The sequence below is a fragment of the Gorilla gorilla genome, chromosome X, assembly GCF_029281585.2.
Source record: "Gorilla gorilla gorilla isolate KB3781 chromosome X, NHGRI_mGorGor1-v2.1_pri, whole genome shotgun sequence".
Classification (NCBI taxonomy): Eukaryota; Metazoa; Chordata; class Mammalia; order Primates; family Hominidae; genus Gorilla; species Gorilla gorilla.
In genome coordinates, this window is record NC_073247.2 from 160,517,861 (window position 1) to 160,543,670 (window position 25,810).

Below are 25,810 nucleotides of genomic sequence, written 5' to 3' on the forward strand. Positions count from 1 at the left end.
CTAGGGACTGTTATCATGCCCCTCTTCTTTCATGGGAAACTCTGAGCACCTTGTCCTGTAGAGATCCAGTGCCACATCCCACGTACGCAGTGATTGATCAGTACATTTCTTGCACTTTTAGTAGTAAAAACGTATAGAGTCCAGTCATCTCTGGAGATGCTGAAATAGTATTTTCCCCTTCATTTAGGGGAAGGTAGAGAGGGAAGATATGTGCAAATATGATATAAATATAAGAGCTCAAATATCTAATTAGCTGAAACGATCTTGGTTCCCTCTATACCTTTGAAGGATTTGCAGCTGTCAGATTGTAGCTCCAATACTTTATTCTCATTGCAAGATGTATCTGAGGATGATTTAGAAAATATGCCTTCTAACTCAAACACCACTCTGATCTCTTTGTAGGATGCTTGAGGATGACCTGAAGCTGAGCAGTGATGAAGATGACCTTGAGCCTGTGAAGACCTTGACCACTCAGTGCACTGCCACTGAGCTCTACCAGGTAAGAAGAGCTTAGGGCTTTGTTTTGGGACTAAGGGGGGAGCAGGAGGAACTGGAATGGCTTTGACATGCTTTGACATGCACAAACTTCCCCATGCTTTATCTCTGGGCTTTGGAGAGAGGGAAAGAAGCAAAGATGAGCATAGTGTTCTGGAACAGGTCAAATCAGTTCAAACTTTCATTAAAGCTATAGTAAGGAGATGCAGAGCTCTTTAAAACTGCTTTCAACCCCCTCCCATCTCTCTCTCTGTTCCATACACAAATGCTGGTCAGTGGTAAGCAATAGAGATTGTCTTGCCCTCTCTTGGACTACTTATTGTCTTGGGTGAGGTATAATTTTCATTTGGTGACTCTGGTGTGAGGCTTGGAACCCATACTCATTAATTTAGATATAAATGTGATGCTTCATTCACCTTTCCCAGATGCACCGTTTCAGAATGCAGCTGAGATCCAATACGCAACATCTTGCCATTAAATGAACCTTTAGGCAGAAGACATTTGGCAAAAACTTGCGGCTGCCTTTGTATCCTTCTATCCCACATTTTAAGCATTTACAGTATTTTACCACCAAATGAGATGGCAGGAATATGTGTTTTCAGCATTTCAATGAGACTGGACTTTATGATTTGAAAAGGCCAAGTATCATGTGTGACTCATGAGAATGGCAACCTAGTGTGTGGTGTCAATGGTGCTTGCACATTTTCTCCTTGAGAGAGAACTGTCTCGAATGTGGGGTCCTTCTGGGTGTGCTTATCACCTCAAGTGAGGAATGCAGAAGGATTGCCTTTCTTTAAATCCAGTACCTGACCAAGATCTTCCTACAGTGAAGTCTGCTACATTATAAAACAGACTGTTTAAAGGAATGCTCATGCACTGGTATTTCAAGAGAGTTAACAAATATGGAATTCCATGTTCATTGAACATTTCATAAGGAAGAGCCTACAAAGAAAAGCTTAGGAAAAATTATCAAGGCTCAGTTACTCTATTCTCATCTACAGCTGTTTACCACACTAGAACTCCTACCATTCTGGTATACTTTAAAAATCAAATCCATCTTCAGCGTTATGTGGCCAAAACTTTTGTCTACTTTACTTTCTCCACTTTCTTGTGCTTGAATTTTAATAATATGTAAAAAATAATTGCATCTTTGCAAGTTTAGTGCTTTATCAAGAACAACCACGGGGTAAGTGCAGACTACATAGTGCTGGCCTAAGCCAATTTCACAACTGTTTCCCATGGGCTTGCTGTACATTTACTGAATGCAAGCTGTCTCCCTCCTACTTGAGTTGGGCTTCATAGCAAATGTAAAATGCACACTTAATTTCCAAAAATTGTCATTTCTCCTTCACACATTTAATACGCCAATGGCAGGAGCATCATATTTGTAAGTAAAACAAAAGCAAAAATGAAAACATTCTAGATCATTGATTTTGACAGATAAAAATTTGCTTTTTAATGGAAATGTTTAAAGTAGAATTCAATAATAATTGAAAGTAGATTTTGCACATTGACTTCCTCTTTATGTAATTATATGAATGTAATCTACTTTTTAACTTATAAAGTTATTTTCTGTATTTATCTCAAAATTGGCAAAGGGTCTGTTGGCCTGAATCATCTGAGTTTTAGGGTATATTCACTGAGTTTTTGTAAGTGCTGAGACTCTCAGATGATCAGGACTGGTGGGTTGGAACCTTTTTATGACATGTTGCTGCTAGTCATGATGTCTTCCTCAAAAAGGCTTAGGTTCTCAGTGAAAATTTGATGCGGAGATTGAACTAGGGGCTCTAAGGTGAGGCAAAATGACAACTTATTCCCTCTAGCTGAGTCCTAGGAGCAAGATGTAGGCACAAGGTTATAAACATTTGCAAATGAACCCTCCCTGTAGAGTTTGAAGATGAGTTACAAGGCCTGGAAGGCTATAGACCAAAAGAGAATGCTTGTGCAGTAGTGGCAGCAGTAGTACTAGCAATGTTTGCAGAGCTCTGCCTTTAGGATGCATAATGTCTTTTTGTAAAAGTAAATGGGTTGAAATAATTTTCTTTTTTTATTGCGGCAAAATTCACATAACATAAAATTAACCATTTTAAAGTGTTCAATTCTGTGACACTTAATACAATCACAAGACTGTGCATCCATCCCAGTTCCAGAATTTTTCATCGCTCCAAGTGGAAACTCCATACCCATTAAACAGTTACTCCCCATTTCCCCCTCCCCCTAACCCCGACAACTGCTAATCTACTTTTTGTCTCTATGGATTTGTCTGTTTCATGTAACTGGAATCCTATAATATGTGACCTTTTTTGTCTGGCTTCTTTCACTCACCATAATGTTTTCTTGGTTGTTCAATGTCATGTATCAGTACTTCATTTTGTTTTATGGCTAAGTAGCATTCCATTGTATGAATAAACCACATTTTCTTTATCTACTCATCATTTGATGGACATTTTGGTTGTTTCCAACTTTTGGCTACTGTGAATAGTGCTACGGTGAAGATTTGTATATAAGTTTCACATGGACATGTTTTCTTTCTGGTGTGTACCTAGAAGTGGAATTGATGAGTCACATGGTAATTCTACAGTTAACTTATAGAGGAATCACCAAAATCATTTTGTTTTAGATAATATAGTGCCATGCATATAACATAGTACGGTTCACTCATCTTTGAATTGGGACAGTCATACCTCCAGCACCATCATAAGGAGGAGTACTGAGACTACCATTTTTGGAACCACTCTTGCTCTGTGCCAGGCACAAGCTAGGTGTGGTGTCTCATTTGAACCTTACAGCAAACCTTAGCAGTAGGTTTGGGCCTCCTGGCTGAGCAAAAGAATTGCGGAGTCGTTCCATTTGTGGCAGAATGATTGGGGAGAAAGCATACAGACATATGAATTGGTCCATAAAACTGTGCTCAAGAGCCCAGACGACACTGCTGGTTTCAGCTGACATAATAGTTAGAAATGGCTCAGAACCCAGTGGCTGCATTCATGCAGACATAGTCCAATAAAAAAGCCATTTACTTTCTGGAGACATCCCCAAATCATCTCATCCATAATCATCACACCTTGACTCATTTGAAGAAACTCAAATTATCCAGGTGTAGTGAGTACACAGCAATCTTTTTCAAACAGTATCTAAGAGCTTATAATGTGGGCTTAGAGCATAAGCATCCCCAAGAGAATACATTTCAAATACATGTATGAAAATGAAACACAGGATCAAGTTGTGTCAGCTTCTAAACTGACATTTGAGTACCGAGTATCTTACAATCAGAACAGCCTCCCCTTTTTCTGCTACTTCCACCTTCCACAGCAGTATTAGCCATGCTGAGCCAGGTGACAGGTCATGTGCACAAACACAAGCAGAGCAAGTAGGGTATGTTTAAATGCTAAATATTATTCCCTCAAATGGGAAAATGGAACATGAGTCCAGAATGGGGGAATTATAACATATAAATTAAAGATGCCAAATGGTCAGCCATAGAGACTCATGATCATAAGAAAACATTTTTAACAGAAGATTTTACCTTCGAATGACTCTTTAAAGTCAGAGATACATAATCATACATGTACATGGCTTCAATGAAGACATGATAGTGATTGCAGCCTGAAAATACCTGTTAAAACTTTGTGTTTTCTCTCCAGTCCTCTACTGCATTTGACTTTCTTGGTTGGGACTATTTGGGCAGCAGACATATGCATGCTGTGTTCTAAGGTGGTGGGACAATGCTGGGACAGTGTAGGAGAGTGTGTGAGAGTATAGCTGTATAGTTACATGGACATGGCTTTGAATTCTAGCTCTGCCACTCTGAAACTGGTTGACCTTGGGCAAAGACCTAAGTACCTATAAAATAGAGGTAAAAATAGCACCTTCTTCATTGGGTCATACTGGGGATTCAATGATTAGGTCAATCAATACAGGCAAAAGCACCTGATGCTATGCTTAGCACATAGTAAGTACTCACCACTTTACGTGATAATCATCATCATCGTTATGGGTGCTACTAATGATCTAAAAAAGCTTCACATTCTTTGAGATGCTACATATATTTACTTTCCCTTTTCTTGTAAGGAATGGGATGTTAAAGACAGCTGCTGGGTTTTCTATCCTGTATATGGCAAACTTGAATGAAAATGTCTGTCATCCTAAAGTTTATTAGCTGTGTGCCTGGCCATGAGTAATTTTAAATGTAGATATTAAGAACATAGTTTTTAGAATAAAGAAGCCTGGGGTTTAATCCCAGGCCTCAAATACTAGCTGTATACTAGCTGTATGGCATTGGGAAAGTTGTTTAACATCTCTAAGTCTCAGATCTCTTACCAGTAGACTGGAATAAACCAGCCTTGTCTAACTCATAGGAGTATTGTAAGGATCAAGTGAAGACAGTGTATAAGAAAATGCCTTGAACTACAAAATAGGTGGTTACTCTTCCTTGTGGTCCTTTTAAACATTAACTGGCAGCCCTCCGTTTAGGATCCATAGGGAAATAGACATAGCCCTTCGTTTTGGCCTAGGTATCCATAGGGATCTGTTAGGAACTGCATTGCATGTCTTAACTGGCCCCCAAAGGCAGCCATCAGATATGAATGACCTTAACTTTCCTTTAAGCCCTGACAACTTTTAAACTAGAGATCCCAGAAAGAAAGGCTAGGTTGCCAATGATCTGCACCAAGTCCTCCAGGAAATTATGTGTCTCCAAAAGAGTTTTTCTTCCAAGGATTGGCGTGGGTGGAGAGTTGATTCATACCCTTCTATTGCAGTTCTTACCTTCTCTTTCTGAGCTCATGCTGTGCCCTAGAGAAAGGCTTGAAGGCTCTTCTAGGATGCTATACTCACCTTGGCTGTCTCTCAGGAGCTATCCCTGAATGGGAGATAAATAACTATTTGAAGTTGACATTAGACATTGCAAACATCCAGAACAGTGTTGGAATTAGACATAGTGCTATGTACTTAGTGTCTGAATAAACATATGTGCTGCAATGTATTTTTTAAGTTTGATATCAATGGCACGGTTGAGATTTGGGGGCCACATGATGTCCATTACCTGGCTGACTGCATTTTTTGCTTCTCAGCTGACACTGTTGGCATCATAGATATAAAATCCAGCCCTGGCCTTCCCCATGAAACACTTATTGAATTTCCATTTTCAAGCCAGTCCTCCAGGGTAGGCAGAGATGGCCACTGGGGTTTGGCTAGGGAGTGGCCTGACCCAGGAGGACAGACGTTTTGGGAGTGGGAATATGTTATGTTCTCTGTATGCCCCTGCCTCATACCACTAAACCTCTGGTTTTTCTTTTTGTCAGTTTTTCTTTTCGTTTTTCTCGAGGTTAAAGGAACCCCTGAAAATCAGGAGTTAAACCTGGAATCAATTTTCATTTACAGCTGAGAAGCAGTTATTGATGCTGTGCTTGCAGTTCAATAAAAGATCTAAAGATATAGACCTTGTGCTTCTCTTTCAATATAAGCAGCCTAATCAGTCTCAAATGTTTTTTTAACAAAGAAATTGTATCGACAGGTTTATTAAAATTGCTGTCTTTAAAGTTTTAAACTATCCGCAATTTGACTTATTCCAAAGGCTTCTAGAATGTGTGGCGGGCAAACTCCAAAGCTCCCTCCAGCACATGTTCTTAGAGCCAGGTAAACATCTGCTTAATGTCTAATTGAGTGATATTATGATGTCTGATTTCCACAGCCCTAAACATGTAGTCTGGTGTCCACAGGTAGCGGGATGGCTTGTGATGCCTGGGTTCTGAAGCCTAGTTAGATCTGGCCATGGCTGTCTCATGCCCCAGTTAGCTCACATTGGCATTAGAAGCAGCAGACTTTAGAAATCTAAAAGCCATAAAAGAGATGGGTCTTGTTAGAAACTTCCTTTAGGGCATTATAACATTAATAACATCTTATTAATATGAATTAGATTGAAATATTACATGACTTCATTTAGCACAGTTAGAAGTTCAGAAAACATTTGATATGACTGAAAATGTTCAATTAGTGACCAGGTTCACTAAAAGACCCTACATAAAGCTTGGAGTAGTATGCTAGTGCTTTAAAAACAGAACTGAACCATTAAAATTTTCTTTGAACACAAAACATTCTAATGTGTTGTGTCTGGGCATGTGATTGTGAGTAGCTCCAGTGAACCCAATTTTATTTAACCCCATCTTATTTCTTTTTCTGCCAAAGAAGTATGCTGGTATTCTGTGAAATGTTCACTTAATTGAAAGCATATTAATTACTGGAGATGTATGGACTTTCCAACTAGACACTAGTAGCAGAGTTGCACCTTAAGCATATGAGCATTTACAGAAAACAATAATCTTCTTAGATCTTCCCCTGCACTTCATAGTTTTGTTTTTTCTTTTTTTAAATCTTCAGATTGCTAATTACCGAACACAAAAAAGTTGCTTTTAATCCAGTTTCTTTAATCCAGGTCTTATATTTGATCCATTTTGATTTGTTAGTTGTTTGGTGGTGGTCATGGTCATGGTTGTTGTTCTTGTTGAGCGAGCTTACTGGCCTGGTTGCTATTTGAGAATTTCAAATGAAATAATTACATAGCCACCGAAGACCCAAACATTCTGGCAGCTTTGGGATGTGTTCCTCATACCTGTGATGCACACTGAACTTTCAGAATCTAGTAGCCACATTAAATTGAAAGCCCGCATTTATATTTTAAGTTTGCTAATGAAAAAGATGCAATGAATTTTACTCCTGCTATAAGCTGGCTCTTATGAAGTTGGTGTGCTGTATAGAATATATTAGTTGTGACAACAGATACTCTTCCCTGCTGTAATCAGTCCTATTTTGTAGCCACAGTTCTCCCTCATCATACTGAACAAGTTGTTACCTCCCCAAGGTTTCTCTGCATTTCTATTTACTTTGTTATCAGCAGAAAGGCTGGGGAAAGCCTCCTCAGTAATGACATCGATACGACACACACAGCAAGAGAGGTCAGCCTGTCAGAGCTCTAGAAACAGCAGATGGATTAGGATGAAACTGGGTGCAAAATAACTTTGATAGAGTCTTTTAATGTAAACAGTTTATCTGTCATTGCCTTTCATTGAAATCCCTCACAGAATGATAGCATTTGGGCCGTTAAGGTTACAGAATGTAGCTGAATAAAAGCCATACATTGTCATACTCAAACTCTCCACCAATTAGAGAATGAGAGGACATTTTAATTTATTCATTAAAGACAGGAGAGTAAATAGGATCACATATAAGGTTAATAGAATAACATTGGCCTTCATATTCCCAAGATTGTATTTCCCATTTGGCTATATTAGCACAGAGACTAGATTAATAAGAAACTGCTTAGGGCTTGTATGATGTGGTTTTTAATATGCTTGAGACAAGTCTGTGACTGTTTAGAAACCTGTGTGCTGAATTTTTTTATTACAATTAGGTCTTCTCCTTTAGTACCAATTTTTTTGACTTGTAATCTATATACAATAGAATGCTTTGAGCATACAGAGATGCATAGAAGTGTAATGTTTTTATGTATTGTGCTTATCACATGGTCAGTAATGACCAAATACTGGCTAATGTTTAATAAACTTTATGAATTATCCAACTATGAGCATTTCAGTTGCAAAGCCAATAGCTCTTTTGCTTAGCTTAGCACTTTTCCACAGTGACCTTAAGTCAGACACTGGTGAGGGTATGTTGCTTGCCCCAAGATCCAAACAGAAACAAAAATGGATATGGTCTGTCATTTCAAAATAGATAATGCTCATATATGACAGGGATGACCACAGCCTTTTCACCCACAAAGAGCACACAGCACATATATGGTTCTGTAAAGAGTGTGGCAGTGAGAGAGCAGCCACCTCTGGAAAGCTGGGGACCACTAAGTACAGATTTCAGTTGAAGTGCCTGGAGAAAAGAGTCCTCATCATGTTGCCCTTTCTGGGCTGGAGGAAGTGACTAGACATCACTGGTCCTTTCTTCACTCAAACCCCACCCTCTGGTCCAAGCACATTCTTTTCCTTAAGTCTCTTCATCATCCCAATTAGGGTCCTAATCCATTCTTGCAGCCTGGAAGTTTCACTCTGGAGTCATCCGTAAGTAAGTCCCAGGAAATGCACCATGTGTGCCTAACTTCATTGGTAGTTTCCAAGCCTTGAGTTTAATCAGGGTTCTAGAATATACCTAGAACATTATGCACATCTCAAGCAAAAGTTATATAATGAAACACTTTGCCACTTTGAAAAAGTAAGATTTTGAAATTTATATTCTGTCTTGAAAAATTTACTGGGGCTTTGGTTTAGGGCTCAAGAATGCTTAACTCTACCCCCTCCCCCCCAGATATCTGCCATCTGCTAAAAAAGTCACCAGGCAGGCTGCAAACACCAAGGACCTTGTTCTGCATGGAAAACTGAATTGATATTTTCTTAAGCAGCTATATTTACTTTTATCTTTATTTATCAAGAGCAAAGAGCATAAGCATTGTAAGTGCACAGAAGAGTTTCCAAATTTGAGATTAACCAATCCAACATTAACCATTCAAAATACAGGTGGATGGGCAGAAAAAAGAAACAAAACTTTCCAAAATGTATGGGGCCACATAACTCGTATTTCACACAGCAAAAATTTCATAGGAGTCTTTGGAACATTTTACTAAAAATGTATAAACTTGCTAAAGCTAGTTTATTGTTAATGGAGGTCGACTAAAGCTTCATATTTAACCCTGAATCATATATATGTGTGTGTTTCTCAAAAAAGTAAAAATAGAACTACTATATGACCCAACAATCTCACTACTGGGTAGTTTTCCAAAGTAAAGAAAATCAGTATATTAAAGGAATACTTGCACCACCATGTTTATTGCCGCACAAGTCACAATAGCTAAGATATGGAATCAATGTAAATGTTCATCAACAGACAAATGGTTAAAATGTGAGATATATATATATATATACACACACACACAAAATTGATAACTATTTAGCCATAAAAGAGTATAAAATCCTGTCATTTCTGGCAACATTGCTGCAAAAGCAAGTAGGGCTTTAGTTCTTCTCCCTCCTGTGGAGTCTGCAGTCCAGATTCATGCCCTTCCCCGAGTTCTGGCCAGGAGATTTCTCAATGGGTTCGAATTGTTACAAAGTTCAGCTGGAGGTTTCCTTCTCCCTGTAGCCTTTTCCGAGTGCCTCTAGCAGCCCTCCTAAAGGACCTCTGTGAGGCAAAGCTGAAATTGCTTACTGGGGGGCCCAGCAAGCCCACAGGGCTTTTCCCACTGCTTCCTCTACCCCTGTATTTTGCTAGCAGGGGTATTGTGCTTACAATAAAAATGGCTACATTTTTATTGTAGGGATACAGGGAACCAAGTTACAATTGGCAACATTAACTTCACACAGACAGTGAGGGAAAGAGAGAATAAAAGTGTACAGACCAAATGTGTTAATACCCATGTAATTTTATTTGAATATTGACATAAGTGACACCCACCCACCACCTTAAACACACACATATAAATGAAGTCTGCAATAACATCCTTTTGTCTTATTGACAACAAGTATGGCCATGCTACTATATGACTGTATTTGTGGTGTTCTGGCTGTGAACAGTGTACTCTGTGAGTGAGTGTGTGTGTGTGTGTGTGTGTGTGTGTGTGTGTGTGTGTAAGAGAGGGAGGGGGAGGGGAGAGAGAGAGAGATACAGAGATACCGAAACAAATAGAAATTCTGTGCATTACTGATTGGCACACCACTGCCCTCACCTATGGATGTGTCTTCCAATCCCATATGCTCTGTTGTGTTCCTCTGTGAAGAGTAGTGCAGTGGTACTTGTGATAATTCCTCAGAAAAGTGGAAGAACCTGGCCTCTTATATCCTCATTTTCCCTCTTCTTCTCCCCTCTGTATCTTCTCACCTCTCCTGCCCAACCATTCTTACCTCTCTAATATTTCTTCTCCCAGCCCTCACTGGGAGCAGAATCACAGCATGAGCTCAGGTTCTTAAAGACAGCGATTAGGTTCACCTTCAAGCCTCTGAGCCACGAGCCTGCCTGGTAACGTGGAGAAAACTTTATAGTGAGTGAGAGCATCCCTATGACCAGGCATGTCCCAGAATCCCCGAGCCTAGCCTTCAGAATCCTCTGGGCATAAACATGGACTCGAGGGTCATTAAGTCTTAGTAAGTCTTTATTCCTCTTTACTGCATCTGCAGAGAAACAACGTGCTAGATACAACTCCTTAGCTCAGGGGAGCAGATGTGTTATGAAATGAGGGGAAGGGAACTATCCTGAAGAGGGAGGAATCTGTTTGGGGAATGATGTTAATTCAGCTTCCCTCAGGAGCATGAAAACATTGATTTTGTACCATTAAGTCTTCACAGTGTGACCATGAAGCTGTTCTCAGCAACTTTTCTGTTTTAATATATTTGTGTAAATCCTGATGTAGTTTCACAACTGTTACAATTGAGGCTTCAAAAGATGAAGGAGAAGACATCTAAAATAGACACATTAGACTCTGTGGCACAACTGTGTTTATTGGCAGTGTGCATGCCTGCAGATAATGGCAGCAACTATCTTCCAACCCAGCAAGATTCTCCTTCTCAGTCTATAACTAATGGTGAACAGATACAGTATTTGGAGAGAGGCTTGCATGTGTTTCAGCTCTTTTGGCAGAAAGTGAAGAAAATTCCACATTTTTTTTCTGATAAAACATATTATATTGTCCCTTCCAGCCAGAGCAGAAGTAGTGTTTCCTGAGAGGCTCCCTTGCTGAATGATGATAGGGTAGACCTGATAGTACTACCAGGACATGCTACAGAGCCTGGTTTTCCTGACTAGAGTTAGAAATAGACTGAGGGAAAATTTAGTACATTAGACAATTAGTTGGTATTTTTTGCCTCCTAGTTCAGACTATTTTGAGTTGTTAGCACAGAAATAGTAATGCTGTCTGTGGTCCAAGAGACATTCTGCTTTGATCTGCCATGTTCTCGTGTTCATTACTTCTCTTTTGATTAACGAGAAAGTAACTCCCTAGCTTCCTGTTTCTCCCTCATTGTGTCCATCTTCCTTATTGTATCCACATTTATCTTCCCAAATCAAGTCTGACTCTATCCAGTTTCTGCTTAAAATTCCTTCCCTTGAACCCTACATTCTCCATTGTATACTACAGACTTTATGTAATAAAGGGCAAACACCATTGTTGCCAAGGACATTGTTGCCAAGTCCTTCACTCAATATTCAATCACACATATATATGATTCAGGGCTAAATATGAAGCTTTAGTCCACTTTATATATATATATATATATATATATATATATATATATATATATATATATATGAAAAAAATATATATATCCATATGCGTGTATATATATAAATACATATATTTATATATATCCATATGTATATAATCCTTTTAGATATATGTGAAATACTCCTGTGTGTGTATTAAAATATAGAATACCAGACCTTAAAATGACCATAGAGAGTTTTCACTCCAGCTTTCTAATTTTCTCAATAAGAAAACTGACATACAAAGCAGTCAGTTAGTATTTAGTATATAAATAAAAATGTAGTCTCATTACCCAGAGTATAATGTGTTCCAAAGGGATAGGAAGCCTTATGACACTAGTAGGTTAATGATAAAGATATTTTATCAGTATTTCCTGCCAATTAGGTTTTTGAATACGTAATTGAGTACCTACTATGTAGTAATAATACACTTCCCATTTCTTCTGGTTATGCATGGTAGGGAGAAAACCTCTATTAGACATTGATTGTCTCTCACTAAAAGATACATGTCATTTTGTGAGGTGTGCCCCCTTAGCATCAGGGGCAAGAGGGCTCAGATTGGTTAGGGGAAAGAAAATTGAATTTTCAAACCTACAAACCCCAGGGGAACAGAGTGACCAAGTGCCACTTACATTGGGCCTCCTGACTGGGGAAAAATAAACACCTCAATGCAATACTGAAGTGCTTGCCTGGCATCTCCATATTTACTCCACTTAGAGAATGATTAGTGTCAACAGATGACTTTGTGGGTGAAACATGCTTCTTCACCAAGGACAGTACATTTTTCATTAAGTTACAATAAACCAAACCTTAGTTATAAAGGAAATTTCCAATTGACAAATGGATCTTGCCAAAGCATTTTCTATCCAGCAACATAGCCAGAGTGAAGGGAGCAAGTCTTTATGGAGTGCAGGCACTTCTGAATGCTGTTATCACGTCATCTTTGGGCTGGATGCTCACAAAACTCTGGCTTCCATGGTAGTGAAATGCACATGCAGGTACAAGTAGTACCTGCTATTCAGTGGCTGTTCAACTGGCTGTGGCAGGGTCTTGAATGGCAGTGTGAGTGAAATTGATATTTACTCAATGAGCAATGGGAAGCCATGAAGGATTATGACAATGAGAGCAATGTGATCAAAGTGAAGCCTTAGGAAGATTCATCTTGAAGTAGAACATAAAATAGATTTAGAATAGGGAGACCAGTAGAGAAGTGAGGTGGCAGTGGCCATAGTCCTGGTGAGAGGCAATACAAATCAAGTTAGCAGTAGTTGCAGGAAGAGTGAGGAAGGCACAGGTAGCTACAAGCCTTCTTCCAGAAAGTGGGATGGGAAATTCACCCTGTGAATGCTGCTCCAGACTCCCTCGTCTTCGGAGTGTAAACAACAGCCTTACATTCAGTTGCAGGATGAATTGAGATGCACATCAGCCTGGAGCTCAGCTCTTCCTCCAGAGGCTTATTTTTTCCCTCCATACAGAGCTTAGTGTCCTCTGGCACATTTTCATGCCCAGAGCATAATGTTCAGGCCTGTGAGTTTGCCTAGTCATTCTTGATTCATTTATCTCATCAATGTTTAAGTGACTATTAAGTGCAAGACATAGTTCTATCCACTGAGAACAAATTTTCCCCAACCTCTGCCTGTCAAAAGTATATTCCTGCCCCTGTTACGTATAGCAAAGACCTATTTCATTGATTATTAGAAAAGAATGAATAAAGTTAAAATGTGGAAAGCCCAGTGATCTAAAGATAGGTAACATGTTTTTGCTTCCTAGAGGTTCAAGGTTCAAATACAGAATGTTTCCATGCACGTTTTCAGGCATCCATAATAATGGTTAGTGTTTTCCTAAAGATTATAATCCCTGTATGACAAGTCAGAAATTCAGGCATCCAGGTGTTGCAAAATCTTGAGTGACATTTTGTCCTCTTAATCTGCCACCCTTGGCTGTGTGTGCTTAATGCCAGCTGGGGTTTAGCCTACAGGATACGTTGTCTTTTGCCATTTTACTCATTCCGGTGAAATCTATTTAAATGCTGTAATTAAGCGATTCATTTTTATATTTAAGCAAGTGCTGTCAGTATATGTCTCTTCAATTGTTTTAGCCAATTCTGTCGGTATTGATTTTAGGCCATCTGAATACCCTAATGATGAGTTCATTTGTTAATAGAAGAGTTTCTCTTCTGAACTTAAGCAATCGATGCAATTTGCCAATACATGCTGCTAGGTTAGGGTATAGCTGTGCCTCACAGAACAATCATGTGAAAAAAAATTAAATCCAAAACAAAACAAAGAAACACAAAACCAATGCAATTAATTGTTTTTCTGTCTTTTTCCATGTTGTTGAATACCCAGTTATTTGAAATTATCTGAATGATTGGCTTTTCCCTTTTGATTAAGAAATGTAAAAACCCAGTTTGGATGTATCTGCTAGTAGAATGAAAGGAAAATGCATATGAAATGGAAATGTAAAAGGCATATAGAGCAATACTAATAAAATCACATTTTATGCTTGACTGACAGTATTATTATTGATTATGGAAAAAACCAATACCTGAGTCCACTGCCACATCTCTAGGCCATCCAAATGTTCACTTTGGATGTAACTCAACATACAGGAAACATATTGCATTAGATTTGTTTTCTGTAAAAGGAGGGGGATAATGTCATAAGTCTGACTGTTCAGAGCATGCTTTTTATAACCCCCAAAAGATTCTCACATTTTCTATAAATATATATTTCTAGTCCAATAGACATGTATATTTATACATGTCTATTGGACTACAATAGCAATTAATGGCGTATAATCTCTGAGACAGAATTACCTTGCTAAATAATTTTGAAGAAGTGTTATCATTATAAAGAAAACGGCTGGCAAGTTTTCTAAGCACCTTTTATGTCATATTTTATCCTTAAGGAAATATGATATCATGTATGCCACGTGGATGGGACTCAAGAGACAGCAACTGTCTTCCCTTCCTTCCTTCTTTCTTTCTACCTATTTTTTTGTAATAGTGCTATATTATATGGTTTATGTAATTCAACATGGTTCCTCGGTTACTTGAGCTTTAGTGCAGCACAAGGATTCTCTATATAAAAGAAAGACAAGGTTCTTATTTTCAGGAACATAGGTTTAGCGAGTGAGCAAATCTGAGCCTGTCTGTAGCCACATCATCCCTCCAAAGGAAATAAATGTGCTGATAATGAGAGAGGAGTCACCTCAGAAATGCTCCATGGAATCAGAGAAGTTCCTTCTTGCTTGCATTTAATTTCTCAAGATACCCCATGACAGAGGTGGCCCATGTAGAATAGGAGCTTCAGGGCTTCCCCATCCTCAGGGTCCAATGTTACTAAAAAAGTAAAGAGCCCATCTGATGGAGTGAAGTGTGGAAGGAGGGGCTACTAAAGGAGAGATCAACTGGAAAATATGGAATCATCCTAGGCTTCCTTGGAAACACAGAGAAAGAGAGAGAAAAGAGAGAAAGAAAAATAGAGAGAAAGAGAGGTCTGTAGAATCTAAACATATCAAAGTCTTCTGTGAATAGCACTTTCCAGACAGAAGCATTCTATTCACTCCAGAACCACTACTGATATGGAGAGTAGAAGATAGTGGTTCCTATAATCCTCATTGGAATAACTACGTAGGTTTCATACCACAATGTGGCCTCTACTCAGTAAGCCCATAAACTATCTGGCTGTAAAAATCTATGCATGAACAACTGTGTAGAAAGCAGTCACAATCAAGGTGCACTGCACTTGCATATCATGTTGCAGCTTCCAGAGCACTGTTGTCAATGTTGGCTACTCACAACCACCGTTGCTGTAGAAAAGGCAGGAATTATTATCTTCATTTTGAAAATGAAGAAACTGATGCTCAAAGGTGTTTAGTACTTGCCAATAGGGTAAGTGGCAAATCTGGGACTAGAACCCAGGTTTTTAACATTTCTGGCACAGCACTCTCTCCACTCTAGCCTATTACCTCTCATCACACCATACTGGAGTGCATTCTCCAACATTTTAATTTCTTTTATTGTTTTTTTCTTATACTAGAGCTTCCTCAATTGTGAGATAAGTATCATGATAGGGAACCATGGCACAAAATAAGGAGAATATAGGTTTTTAAAAGCATATAGACGTTATAAATTAAAGCAGCATAACTGTTAACTCTCCAGCCTCCATTTTCCAATCAGTTTAAATTACTTTAATGTATGTTTTTAAACTTAAAATTAGCTGCAATCCCAATATGTAACTGTCTTGATGTTTGGTGAATTGTGCTATGTCATTTCCTTTTAATTTTCCTCCTTTTGCAGTGTGTCTCACATTCTGGCAAGTGTATCTGGAACTTGGGATGGTCTTCTTATGTCCCATCGTTTCAAAAGAGAAATTCTCTCTTTGTGTATCTTGTAGAATAATTCACATATCATTTGCACATAAATAATTCACTTAAAATTTTTTCCTCAAAGTCTCTTAATGTAATAATTCCTCATAGCATACCTAAAACAACATCAAATTACAGTGAAAGCATAGTAACACATTGTGAGCTTTTTCTCATATGGCAAGGTTCTCTGCCATCATTTACTCTACCATCATTTACTTGCCGTCATTTACTTGAGAGATTCAAGGTGATGAGCACACAAGAGGATGACATGAGGACATCTGACTAGAGCTATTGGGACATCAGAATGATCGCAAGTTAATTTCCAAAGAAAAGAGAACCTCTCAGCATAGACATTTTCAATCAATAGCCAGGCAACCCAGAAAAAATAATTTGAAGGAAGTTATTTTCCTATGTTGGCTCTATAAAAAGATGTATGTTTCAAAGAAACTGGCCTCAAACATGATCATGTTCCTCCTGATCAGAGAAAAATAACTGGGTCTAATTGACAGTTCCAAAGCATAGAGCAGAGGGGGTATTTTCAAAAAACATGCCTCCGAATCAAAGGGAGGATAAGCAATGTCACTTTGATTTTTCCCTCTTCCTGTCTCCTGCCAGTGGCAAGCTCATCCTCTCACATCCAGCATGCTTTAAGAGGAAACCACTTGAACACAGCACCCATTACTTTGTGATAACCTAAGTCTTCTAGAACAGACTTATCTGGATTCTAAGGGATTGAAAAAAGTGGATTCACATGATTTCCACAGTGACATGTCTTCAGCCTACTAGTATATCTTATTGCAAACCAGCCAGGCTTGGGAGAGAAAAAGGTTTTTTTAAAAAAAAGGCAGATGTGAGTGTGCATGTATGTACAGACTGGGTCCTGCTGCTGTAGGAAAGGTGCATGGCAGTCCCCACTTCTTGCCAGCACCGCTTCTCCCTTTGTTCTTCTGACGTGGGAGAATCTGCAGGATGAGTGAGGTTCGCATCCTCTGTACATGGACTGCAAATGGACAGCAAATGGACAAGTTTTCATGTCCAAGATACATGTGACAGATGAGTTGGGCCAGCCAGACACATATTTCTTGTTTCCTCATTTTCACCTCTTACCTCATTCCTTAGCTTTTTTCCTATTCTAGCACTTGCCAAAATTCAACCTCAGGCGCAGATGGTGAGAAAATGATTTTTGCCTACCAAGCCAAAGAAAGTGCCCAAATATTAATGGTTATTTATCTAGAAACAGAACCTGAGACTTAGTAAATGGAAGCATGGATTTCCAGCACTAACATCTAAAATTTGGAAGTGTTTTATTCAGTTGTTATGCATAGAGGTCTTCAGTATGTTGAATATCACTTGTCACCCAGAATGTCAAGTCCAGAGTTATATTATATGTTGTCTCTGCTAAAAGTGGTTGCCTCTATATTCTAATTTACAGCAGTATTCTCTTCTCTGTGGCCCTTACCCACCTCCAAGATTCACACAGATCCCCAAACAGATACTTTTTTAAAGGATCTGAACAACCCTGAGGTTGTCAAATGGCTGCTTCAATGCTCTTTTTATCAAACATAACGTCTATAGCCTGAAAAAGTCTACGGGAGTACAAGTTTGGTTCTGATTACATAATTATGCTACAGAAATATGAAAAAAAAAATCATCACTAAAACCCTCCAGGTGCTTAAACAGTTTGATAGACTGTAGCCATTCTGCCATCAGCACCCCCAGCTGTGTTGCTTAGCAACATTTTAATTCCAGAAGAATCGAAGGAGATGAAATCCCTGTGGAGAAGGAAACAGAAATAAGAGGGCTGTTGACAGATGATCTGAGTTGTTTCTTCTAATATACTGTGAAGATCACTAGCTCTTTTCATGAATGATAAATGGACTGTACACAGATCAATGGGTTCAGCACTAAACTGGAACCAGGCTCCATGTCTAAGGCAATGCAGGCCGAGAGGCCCAGAGATTTCCTCATTTCTATGATTTGGTGTATATTTTCTTAAAGGTTCCACAGGAGGAAATTGATCTGAGTATTCAGTCATTCCTTGCCCTTCTGTGGTGTCGGCTAATAAAAATGATTTTAGAAAGGGACACTTGACTTTCTTTCATGGTGGAAGTATGGCCAGATGTCAGTAGTAGTGCTAGGGTGAGCAGTTCCCTACCACAAATCTAAAAATCCAGGATATGCCCATGACCACTCCATCTGCATCTGTTTCCCTAACCTGTCATTACAACCCAAGCAGGTCCAAACACGGTAAGATTAGAGTGAAAGGTGGGAAGAGAGGGACCCTAGTTATGCACCCAGAAGTCCACTTTTATGGTCCCTGATGAACTTTCTAGGCAGCCCTCACAATATCCACCTCACAATTTCCACCTGTATTGGAAAGCTGCACTTGGACAGGTAACCATGTTTCCCAGGAGAAGAAAATTGCTTTCTGAGTCTCCAGTCTGCTTATCTACAGCACCCTGTTTCGGTTAGCTCCTTATGTTTCTGAAGAGCATTTTATATTGCTTATTGTTTTGATAGCTAGTTGCAATGATTATGCCTGCTAATATTGTCTAATTGCATTTTTTCTTCTGTTTACAGGCTGTTGAAAAGGCAAAACCTAGGAATAATCCTGTGAAGTAAGTTATTATTTTTATTAGTTGCAAATGTTAATTTTAATGGACTCAATGCATGTGAAAAAATAAGGTCATAAAAGAGACCTTGGATTTTGAGTTAATCTCTATTCATGACAATTTAAAGACAAAAACAAAACAAGCCAAAAAAATCCTCCAATGAGCAGGGACCAGCTTATATTTTTCCCTGTGCTCCTGATGAAGAAATGCCCCAAGTTGTACCCAGTTTACATAAATTAATATGTGCAATCCATGAATAGCTGCCAAATACTATTATAATCATATTCAATACATAGTACTTCAAGCCTTTGGGTTTTGCACATGCTAAAAAGATTACATTTTTAATTGCAAACCTTGGACCTATGACAGAGACATAAATGACTGAAAGTGTGCCAAGTGATTTCCAGCCACGTGGGGAGGTTTGGCACCTTGGCATCAAGGCCGCAATACTCTGTTAATGAAAAGCTCATAAAATATACTTAACTAAAGGCTTTTCTTTTTTGTTTTAGCTAACAGAAAGCAATTCCCAAGGCATTTTATGAGATACTCTTAAATCATAAACAAGCTACACAGACCTCCTTTAAATATAGTACATCTTAGACATCCTGTCTCTTCCAGAAGGGAGACTTTCAAATTAAGAAGGATGGCTGTCTTGTCATTTGGTTTGTAACATCTGATTGCAGTGTTACAATGCATGCTAGTCCTGCCAGCTCTGTGGCTGAGGGAGGACTTTCTCTATTTGCTGGGCTATTATAGGTCTGGTAATATCACATCTCGAGGAACTATGTGTTAATTTATTTTGGCTGACTTCCATTATAGTTGGTACCAAATACAGAAATGGAGAGTACGTAGATTTTTAAGTTTCTGGGAGAATGGATCAGCTAATGCCGACAAGAAATGTTTTTGTTTTGTATAATAAAATAACTAAATTTCCCGAGCACCAGGGTAGCATTTAGCATACCATTAAATCCAAGCCCTAGTACATTTTTCCAAAAGGTGTTGTGTACTTTGCTTTTAAGTTTCATTTTTCTTAGGCCAAAGAATATTCCCTATCAGGCTCTGTAACATCTAGAGGGGCATCCGTAGTCTGGAGATATATTATGTTGTAGCCTTATGGAAGTATTTGTAGTAGCTGAGGTTTTGTCAGGTCGTGCAGTTGGGGGTTGAAATCTTCTCTGCAGCCTGATTTCTTTTCCGTCTGAATGCCCTAAAGGCTCCTCCACTGTGAGCCTGTGGCTGGCAAGCTCGGAGAATTAGAGGATGGTGCTAATGAGGCCAGGGTCAGGGCTTTTGTCCCTGGGTGGGCGATTAGTGATCTTCTTTCCTGCAGTTCAACTGCACTCCTCCCTTCAGTCCGCCTGCATGCAGATGTGTGCCCCAGGTCATAAGGAGTGGGGCTAGGGCTGGAGGAATGTAAATCAAGGCCCTCAATGGCAAATGTCTCCAAGCTCCAGCCCTCCCAATAGGAAGTGATTCCCAAGTTGCATTTTTGCATGCATAGAATAGCCCATTGGCAGTGTTTGGGGTTGCATTTAATTCTATTCTAATGGCCTAGAAGCAGGACCTGTTTTCTCTTTGCTCCTTGTGAGAATTTGACCCTACAGTAATTGTATTTTTATGAGTTCTTATTAATTCACAGTGCAGACTCTATCTAATGTCTAGCGTTTTGAGGAATGTTATAAAAAGAAGGAACAGAAACTAGAAGAGTCAAAGGATTATTGAGCTTTGTGCTTTAAATATATTTGAAAATCTGCTTAGTAATAAACCTAAGTCATAACCAACTGGTAGGTGTTTAGAATTGTCTTCTAATTAAGTAAGATACTGTTCTCAGAATGAGTTTGGGTTCATGATACCAAACTCAGCACTTAAAGAAGGAGACTTCCTCAAGACCTCAGCTCAGAAACAAAAACTCCACAGCAGGGTTCAGTTGGTCTGCCTGACAGGAGAACAGAGTCAAAGTTTTTAAAAAGTTTTATATATAGTGGTCCTTTTGCCATTTCTGATGACATCGAAGGCATCCCTCTTGAGGAAATCTCAACTGCACAACCCTACTATGCCCCCAATTCAGCAGGAAGCACTTAGAGCAGTCGTTGGCCAACCTCCCCAACAGCACTTGGGTTTTCCCATTGAGAGGGGGACTGAGAGACAGGACTAGCTGGATTTCCCAGGCCGACTAAGAATTCCTAAGCCTAGCTGGGGAAGGTGAGCACACCCTCCTTTAAACACAGAGCTTGTAACTCAGCTCACACCCGACCAATCAGGTAGTAAAGAGAGCTCACTAAAATACCAATTAGGCTAAAAACAGGAGGTAAAGAAATAATCAAATCATCTATGGCCTGAGAGCACAGGGGGAGGGACAATGATCGGGATATAAACCCAGGCATTTGAGCCAGATCAAGTAACCCTCTTTGGGTCCCCTCACACTGTATGGGAGCTCTGTTTTCACTCTATTAAATCTTGCAACTGCACACTCTTCTGGTCCATGTTTGTTCCGGCTCAAGCTGAGCTTTTGCTCACCGTCCACCACTGCTGAATGCCGCCATTGCAGACCCGCCCTTGACTTCCACCCCTCCGGATCCGGCAGAGTGTCTGCTGCACTCCTGATCCAGCGAGGCACCTATTGCCACTCCCGATCGGGCTAAAGGCTTGCCATTTTTCCTGCACAGCTAAGTGCCTGGGTTCGTCCTAATCAGGCTGAACACTGGTCGCTGGGTTCCACGGTTCTCTTCCATGACCCACAGCTTCTAATAGAGCTATAACACTCACCACATGGCCCAAGGTTCCATTCATTGGAATCCATGAGGCCAAGAACCCCAGGTCAGAGAATAAAAGGCCCACCCCATCTTGGGAGTGGCCACCACCATCTTGGGAGCTTGAAGAACAAAGATCCCCCCGGTAACACTAGAGAATTTCAGTTACACACAATGCACTGGAACCCCACATAGAGTAAAGGTTCAATACAAGTTTACAGAATGAATAAGTAAACAAATTGGACATATCCCAGAAAACAGGGATTCTTCCAGGAAAATAGGTTTCTTCCAGGAACCTAGCCTGCAGGCTTGATAAGGCTGGTGGCTCTCTTCTAGTAGAGTGTCACCATCATGTTAAAAGAACATGTGTATTGTAACTAACCAAGTGGTCCAGTCCTATCGGGCAAAATTCACCCCCGATATTTCACGTAGGTTCTTTTCTGTTTTCCCTAAGTGTCGGCTGGTCTGAGACATAAAGGGAAAGAGTACAAAAGAGAGAAGTTTTAAAGCTGGGTGTCCGGGGGGGACATCACATGTCAGCAGGTTCTGTGATGCCCCCCAAGCCGCAAAACCAGCAAGTTTTTATTAGTGATTTTCAAAAGGGGAGGGAGTGTACGAATAGGGTGTGGGTCACAGAGATCACATTCTTCACAAGGTAGTAGAATATCACAAGGCAAATGGAGGTAGGGCAAGATCACAGGACCACAGGACCGGGGCAAAATTAAAATTGCTAATGAAGTTTCGGGCACGCATTGTCATTGATAACATCTTATCAGGAGACAGGGTTTGAGAGCAGACAACCAGTCTGACCAAAATTTATTAGGTGGGAATTTCCTCGTCCTAATAAGCCTGGGAGCGCTATGGGAGACTGGGCCTTATTTCATCCCACAGCCGCGACCGTAAAAGATAGCCACCCCCAAAGCGACCATTTCAGAGGCCTCCCCTCAAGGACACATTCTCTTTCTCGGGGATGTCCCTTGCTGAGAAAAGGAATTCAGCGATATTTCTCCCATTTGCTTTTGAAAGAAGAGAAATATGGCTCTGTTCCGCCCGGCTCACCAGCGGTCAGAGTTTAAGGTTATCTCTCTTGTTCCCTGAACATTGCTGTTATCCTGTTCTTTTTTCAAGGTGCCCAGATTTCATATTGTTCAAACACACATGCTCTACAAACAATTTGTGCAGTTAACGCAATCATTACAGGGTCCTGAGGCGACATACATCCTCCTCAGCTTTCGAAGATGATGGGATTAAGAAATTAAAGTAAAGACAGGCATAGGAAATCATAAGGGTATTGATTGGGGAAGTGATAAGTGTCCATGAAGTCTTCACAATTTATGTTCAGAGATTGCAGTAAAGACAGGCGTAAGAAATTATAAAAGTATTAATTTGGGGAACAAATAAATGTCCATGAAATCTTCACAATTTATGTTCTTCTGCCATGGCTTCGGCCGGTCCCTCCATTCGGGGTCCCTGACTTCCCGCAACACAGTCCCTGTTATTCTTGACTCATGCCACATGTAAAAATGTTCCTCCATTGCTCTGGTTCTTTCTAGCTGTTCTTTTTCTGACCAGTCCCTTGTTTGATCTCATATCAAGAAATAACATTTGATTGTCTTTTTGAGCATACAATGAAAATTGTGTACAGTTTTACTGGAAAACAGAGGCCCAGCGGCATCATTTACAACTCAAGTATGAACACAAATTGGTAAATATGAACATGTGTGTGGTTTCATATAGCCCTTTGGTGTAGAATTTGGCAAATGGTTGAAAAAAATCAAAAGAAGAACATTTCTTGACATGTGAAAATTATATGAAATTCAAATTTCAGTAAGCATAAATAAAGTTTTGTTGGAACACAGCCACACTCATTCATTTCCATATTGTCTGTGGCTGCTTTTGTGCTACAATGGCAGAGTTGAGTAGTTGTGACATAAAATGTATGTAGCCTACAAAGCTGTACATTTTTACCATCTGGCCCCTTATAGAAAGTTTGTGGACTCCTGCTCTAGTTGGTGAGGCAGAAAAAAGCATTAAGCTTTTTTGTGATGCTGAAGGTTAAACTATCAATCCTTTCTCCTTTGGCCTTTAAAACAATGAGTTTTACTGAGCCCTTATTGTGTGTTTAGGACTTTCTAGGGTTGATGTGCCGCTTAATTCTCATTCAGAGCAAACAGATTCGCTCTTCACTCACTACCTTTGAAAATCATATGGACATGAGATCCATTGACAGGGCATTGATGCCTCAAAAACAAATGAACACATAGAACACATATCTAGGGCATACTGCTAGCCTTCCAAATTGTGTGTAGATGGATTTATTGCAAAGGGCATATTAATTTTCTAAAATTCTGTCACTTCCACATCTAACTAAGGCTAAATTAGCTTTCAGTTATGGTGCTGGTAAATAAACTTATTAGTGTATGGCTAATAAGTTTCTAAAAGTTTTGCCTCCCTCCCCCTATTTCTTAACCACTCTTTCAATTTATTTTTAATACTTTCATGGTTGTAAGCTGCTTCTTCCATTGCCATAGGGAGACTGTGATATACAGTAATTATGCTCCATATAAAAAAGAAATTAAATATATGCCTAGTGAATGTAAGCACATAATGTACCTGGATACACTGATGCCATTTCCTTGAAACATTAAATATTACCTCTGAGGGTAAGACTCAAACATGAGTGTTCTTAAGATCACTGATCAGGCCAAGGGAAACCTGGTCTATTTCTCACTATACTGGAACCATACTGTTATCAGAGCTTGATTAGTATGTTCAAATTATGGCTCTTTAATGTGTCAGAAAGACTTTCACTTGTATTTTAATGCTCTGCAACAGTCATCTCCAAGATTTCATTGTGACAGCAAGGCCTGAGAGATGTACAGATTTCTTCCACCATATGTGACTTATCACATACATTTTTTTCAAAAACACATTTCTGTTATTAAGACATATGTGATAGTACATTTCTGAAAATGTGAATTGCTTTTGGCTAAAAGCCATGCACTAATAAGTTGAGTTGAATCTAACCAAGGTTGACATCTGTTACCAAAAGAGAGAGAGAAAGAAACAGAGAGAGAGAGAGCATGCACACACTGTTGTCAAGCATAAAATTCTTCCCTGCTTTTACACTTTAACAACATTAAACAATGTGATGGTTGTCTTTCACAATTCAGGATCAGAATCCACTCTGCATAGGAAATTACAGTTTTTTTAGGACCTGATTCATCATAGATATGGTGCTTTCATTAGTGAAAATGACAAATAGCCACAAAAATTTTCCTGACTATGATATTTGCACATTATTCATTTATTCATCTGATGAATATTTATTTAGGTTCTACCACATTCTGGGAACTGTGATAGGTGCTGAGGAAATTAAAAGTAAATCTGACACAGGTCCTACCCTTGAGGAGTTTAGAGTCTAGCAGAAAAGATAAAATCGGTTTGTAAAAAATTAAATACAAGATATATGGGGAGAGAAATGTTTGTTAAGTGGGGAACAGATAAAGTACAGGGAGGCTCTAAGAACAAAAAATGCTTCTAGTTAACACTGTCAAAGATGGAAGGGACAAAGGGGGAGGAGAAAACATTTGCACCAGGATTTTAAGGACTGCTGGTTTGCGACACTGATGCTGAGGTATGGCAAGGGAAAGCAAGGAGCCCAGGATGCCTGTTGGGGTGCAGGCAGTGAAAGACCAGGTTGGAAACCAAGGCTGAGTAGAAATGGTAGCTTAGGGCCCTCAGAGCTCACCCAGATGAAAGAGATTCACATGGTAGAGTCAAATGGCATTAAAGAGCTCTTCACTTGGTACTGAATGTGAATTATCAATCAGTCTCCTAATTATTAAACACAAAGGGTTGATAGACCTGGGTTCTAGTCTTGAATCTGATATTAGTTTGTAGTATGAAATTGCATGCGTCACCTCCTTGTTATAGGCCTCAGCTAGATTATTTATATGGACATTCCACTTCTTTAAAAAAGTCAAAGCCTGGAAATCTGTTTTATGATTGTACTCATTTTAGAACAATATTAGCCCTGTTAGTTCGATGTAGATTCATGCATTCACATAAATTATATATATATGTGTGTGTGTGTGTGTGTGTGTGTTTATGTGTGTATAATGCATCTGTATTTAACTCCACACACACACATGCACACACATAATGCCTTTCCCCACCATTTTCACCTTTTACATTTGTGGAATAAAAGACAAGAAATCCCCATCATTAGAGTTTAAAAAAGATATCTTAGGTAGAAAATAAGTGTGGCTCCAAAGACACTTGGTAAAGCCTTTGAAATGGCCCCCGAGGACCAAAGGTAATTTTGCA

At 39.4% G+C, this 25,810-nt stretch overlaps 1 protein-coding gene across 10 annotated transcripts in view; it reads left to right on the forward strand.

The window, feature by feature from the left end:
• AFF2 (ALF transcription elongation factor 2) overlaps positions 1-25,810 on the forward strand; it is a 489,532-nt gene that overhangs the window by 381,722 nt on the left and 82,000 nt on the right. For all 10 annotated transcript variants that reach the window (XM_055375542.2, XM_055375547.2, XM_004064980.5 and 7 more), the window contains 2 exons: positions 403-499; positions 18,700-18,737. In XM_055375542.2, the coding sequence (XP_055231517.1) occupies positions 403-499; positions 18,700-18,737 (135 nt within the window). The remainder of the gene's footprint in view (positions 1-402; positions 500-18,699; positions 18,738-25,810) is intronic.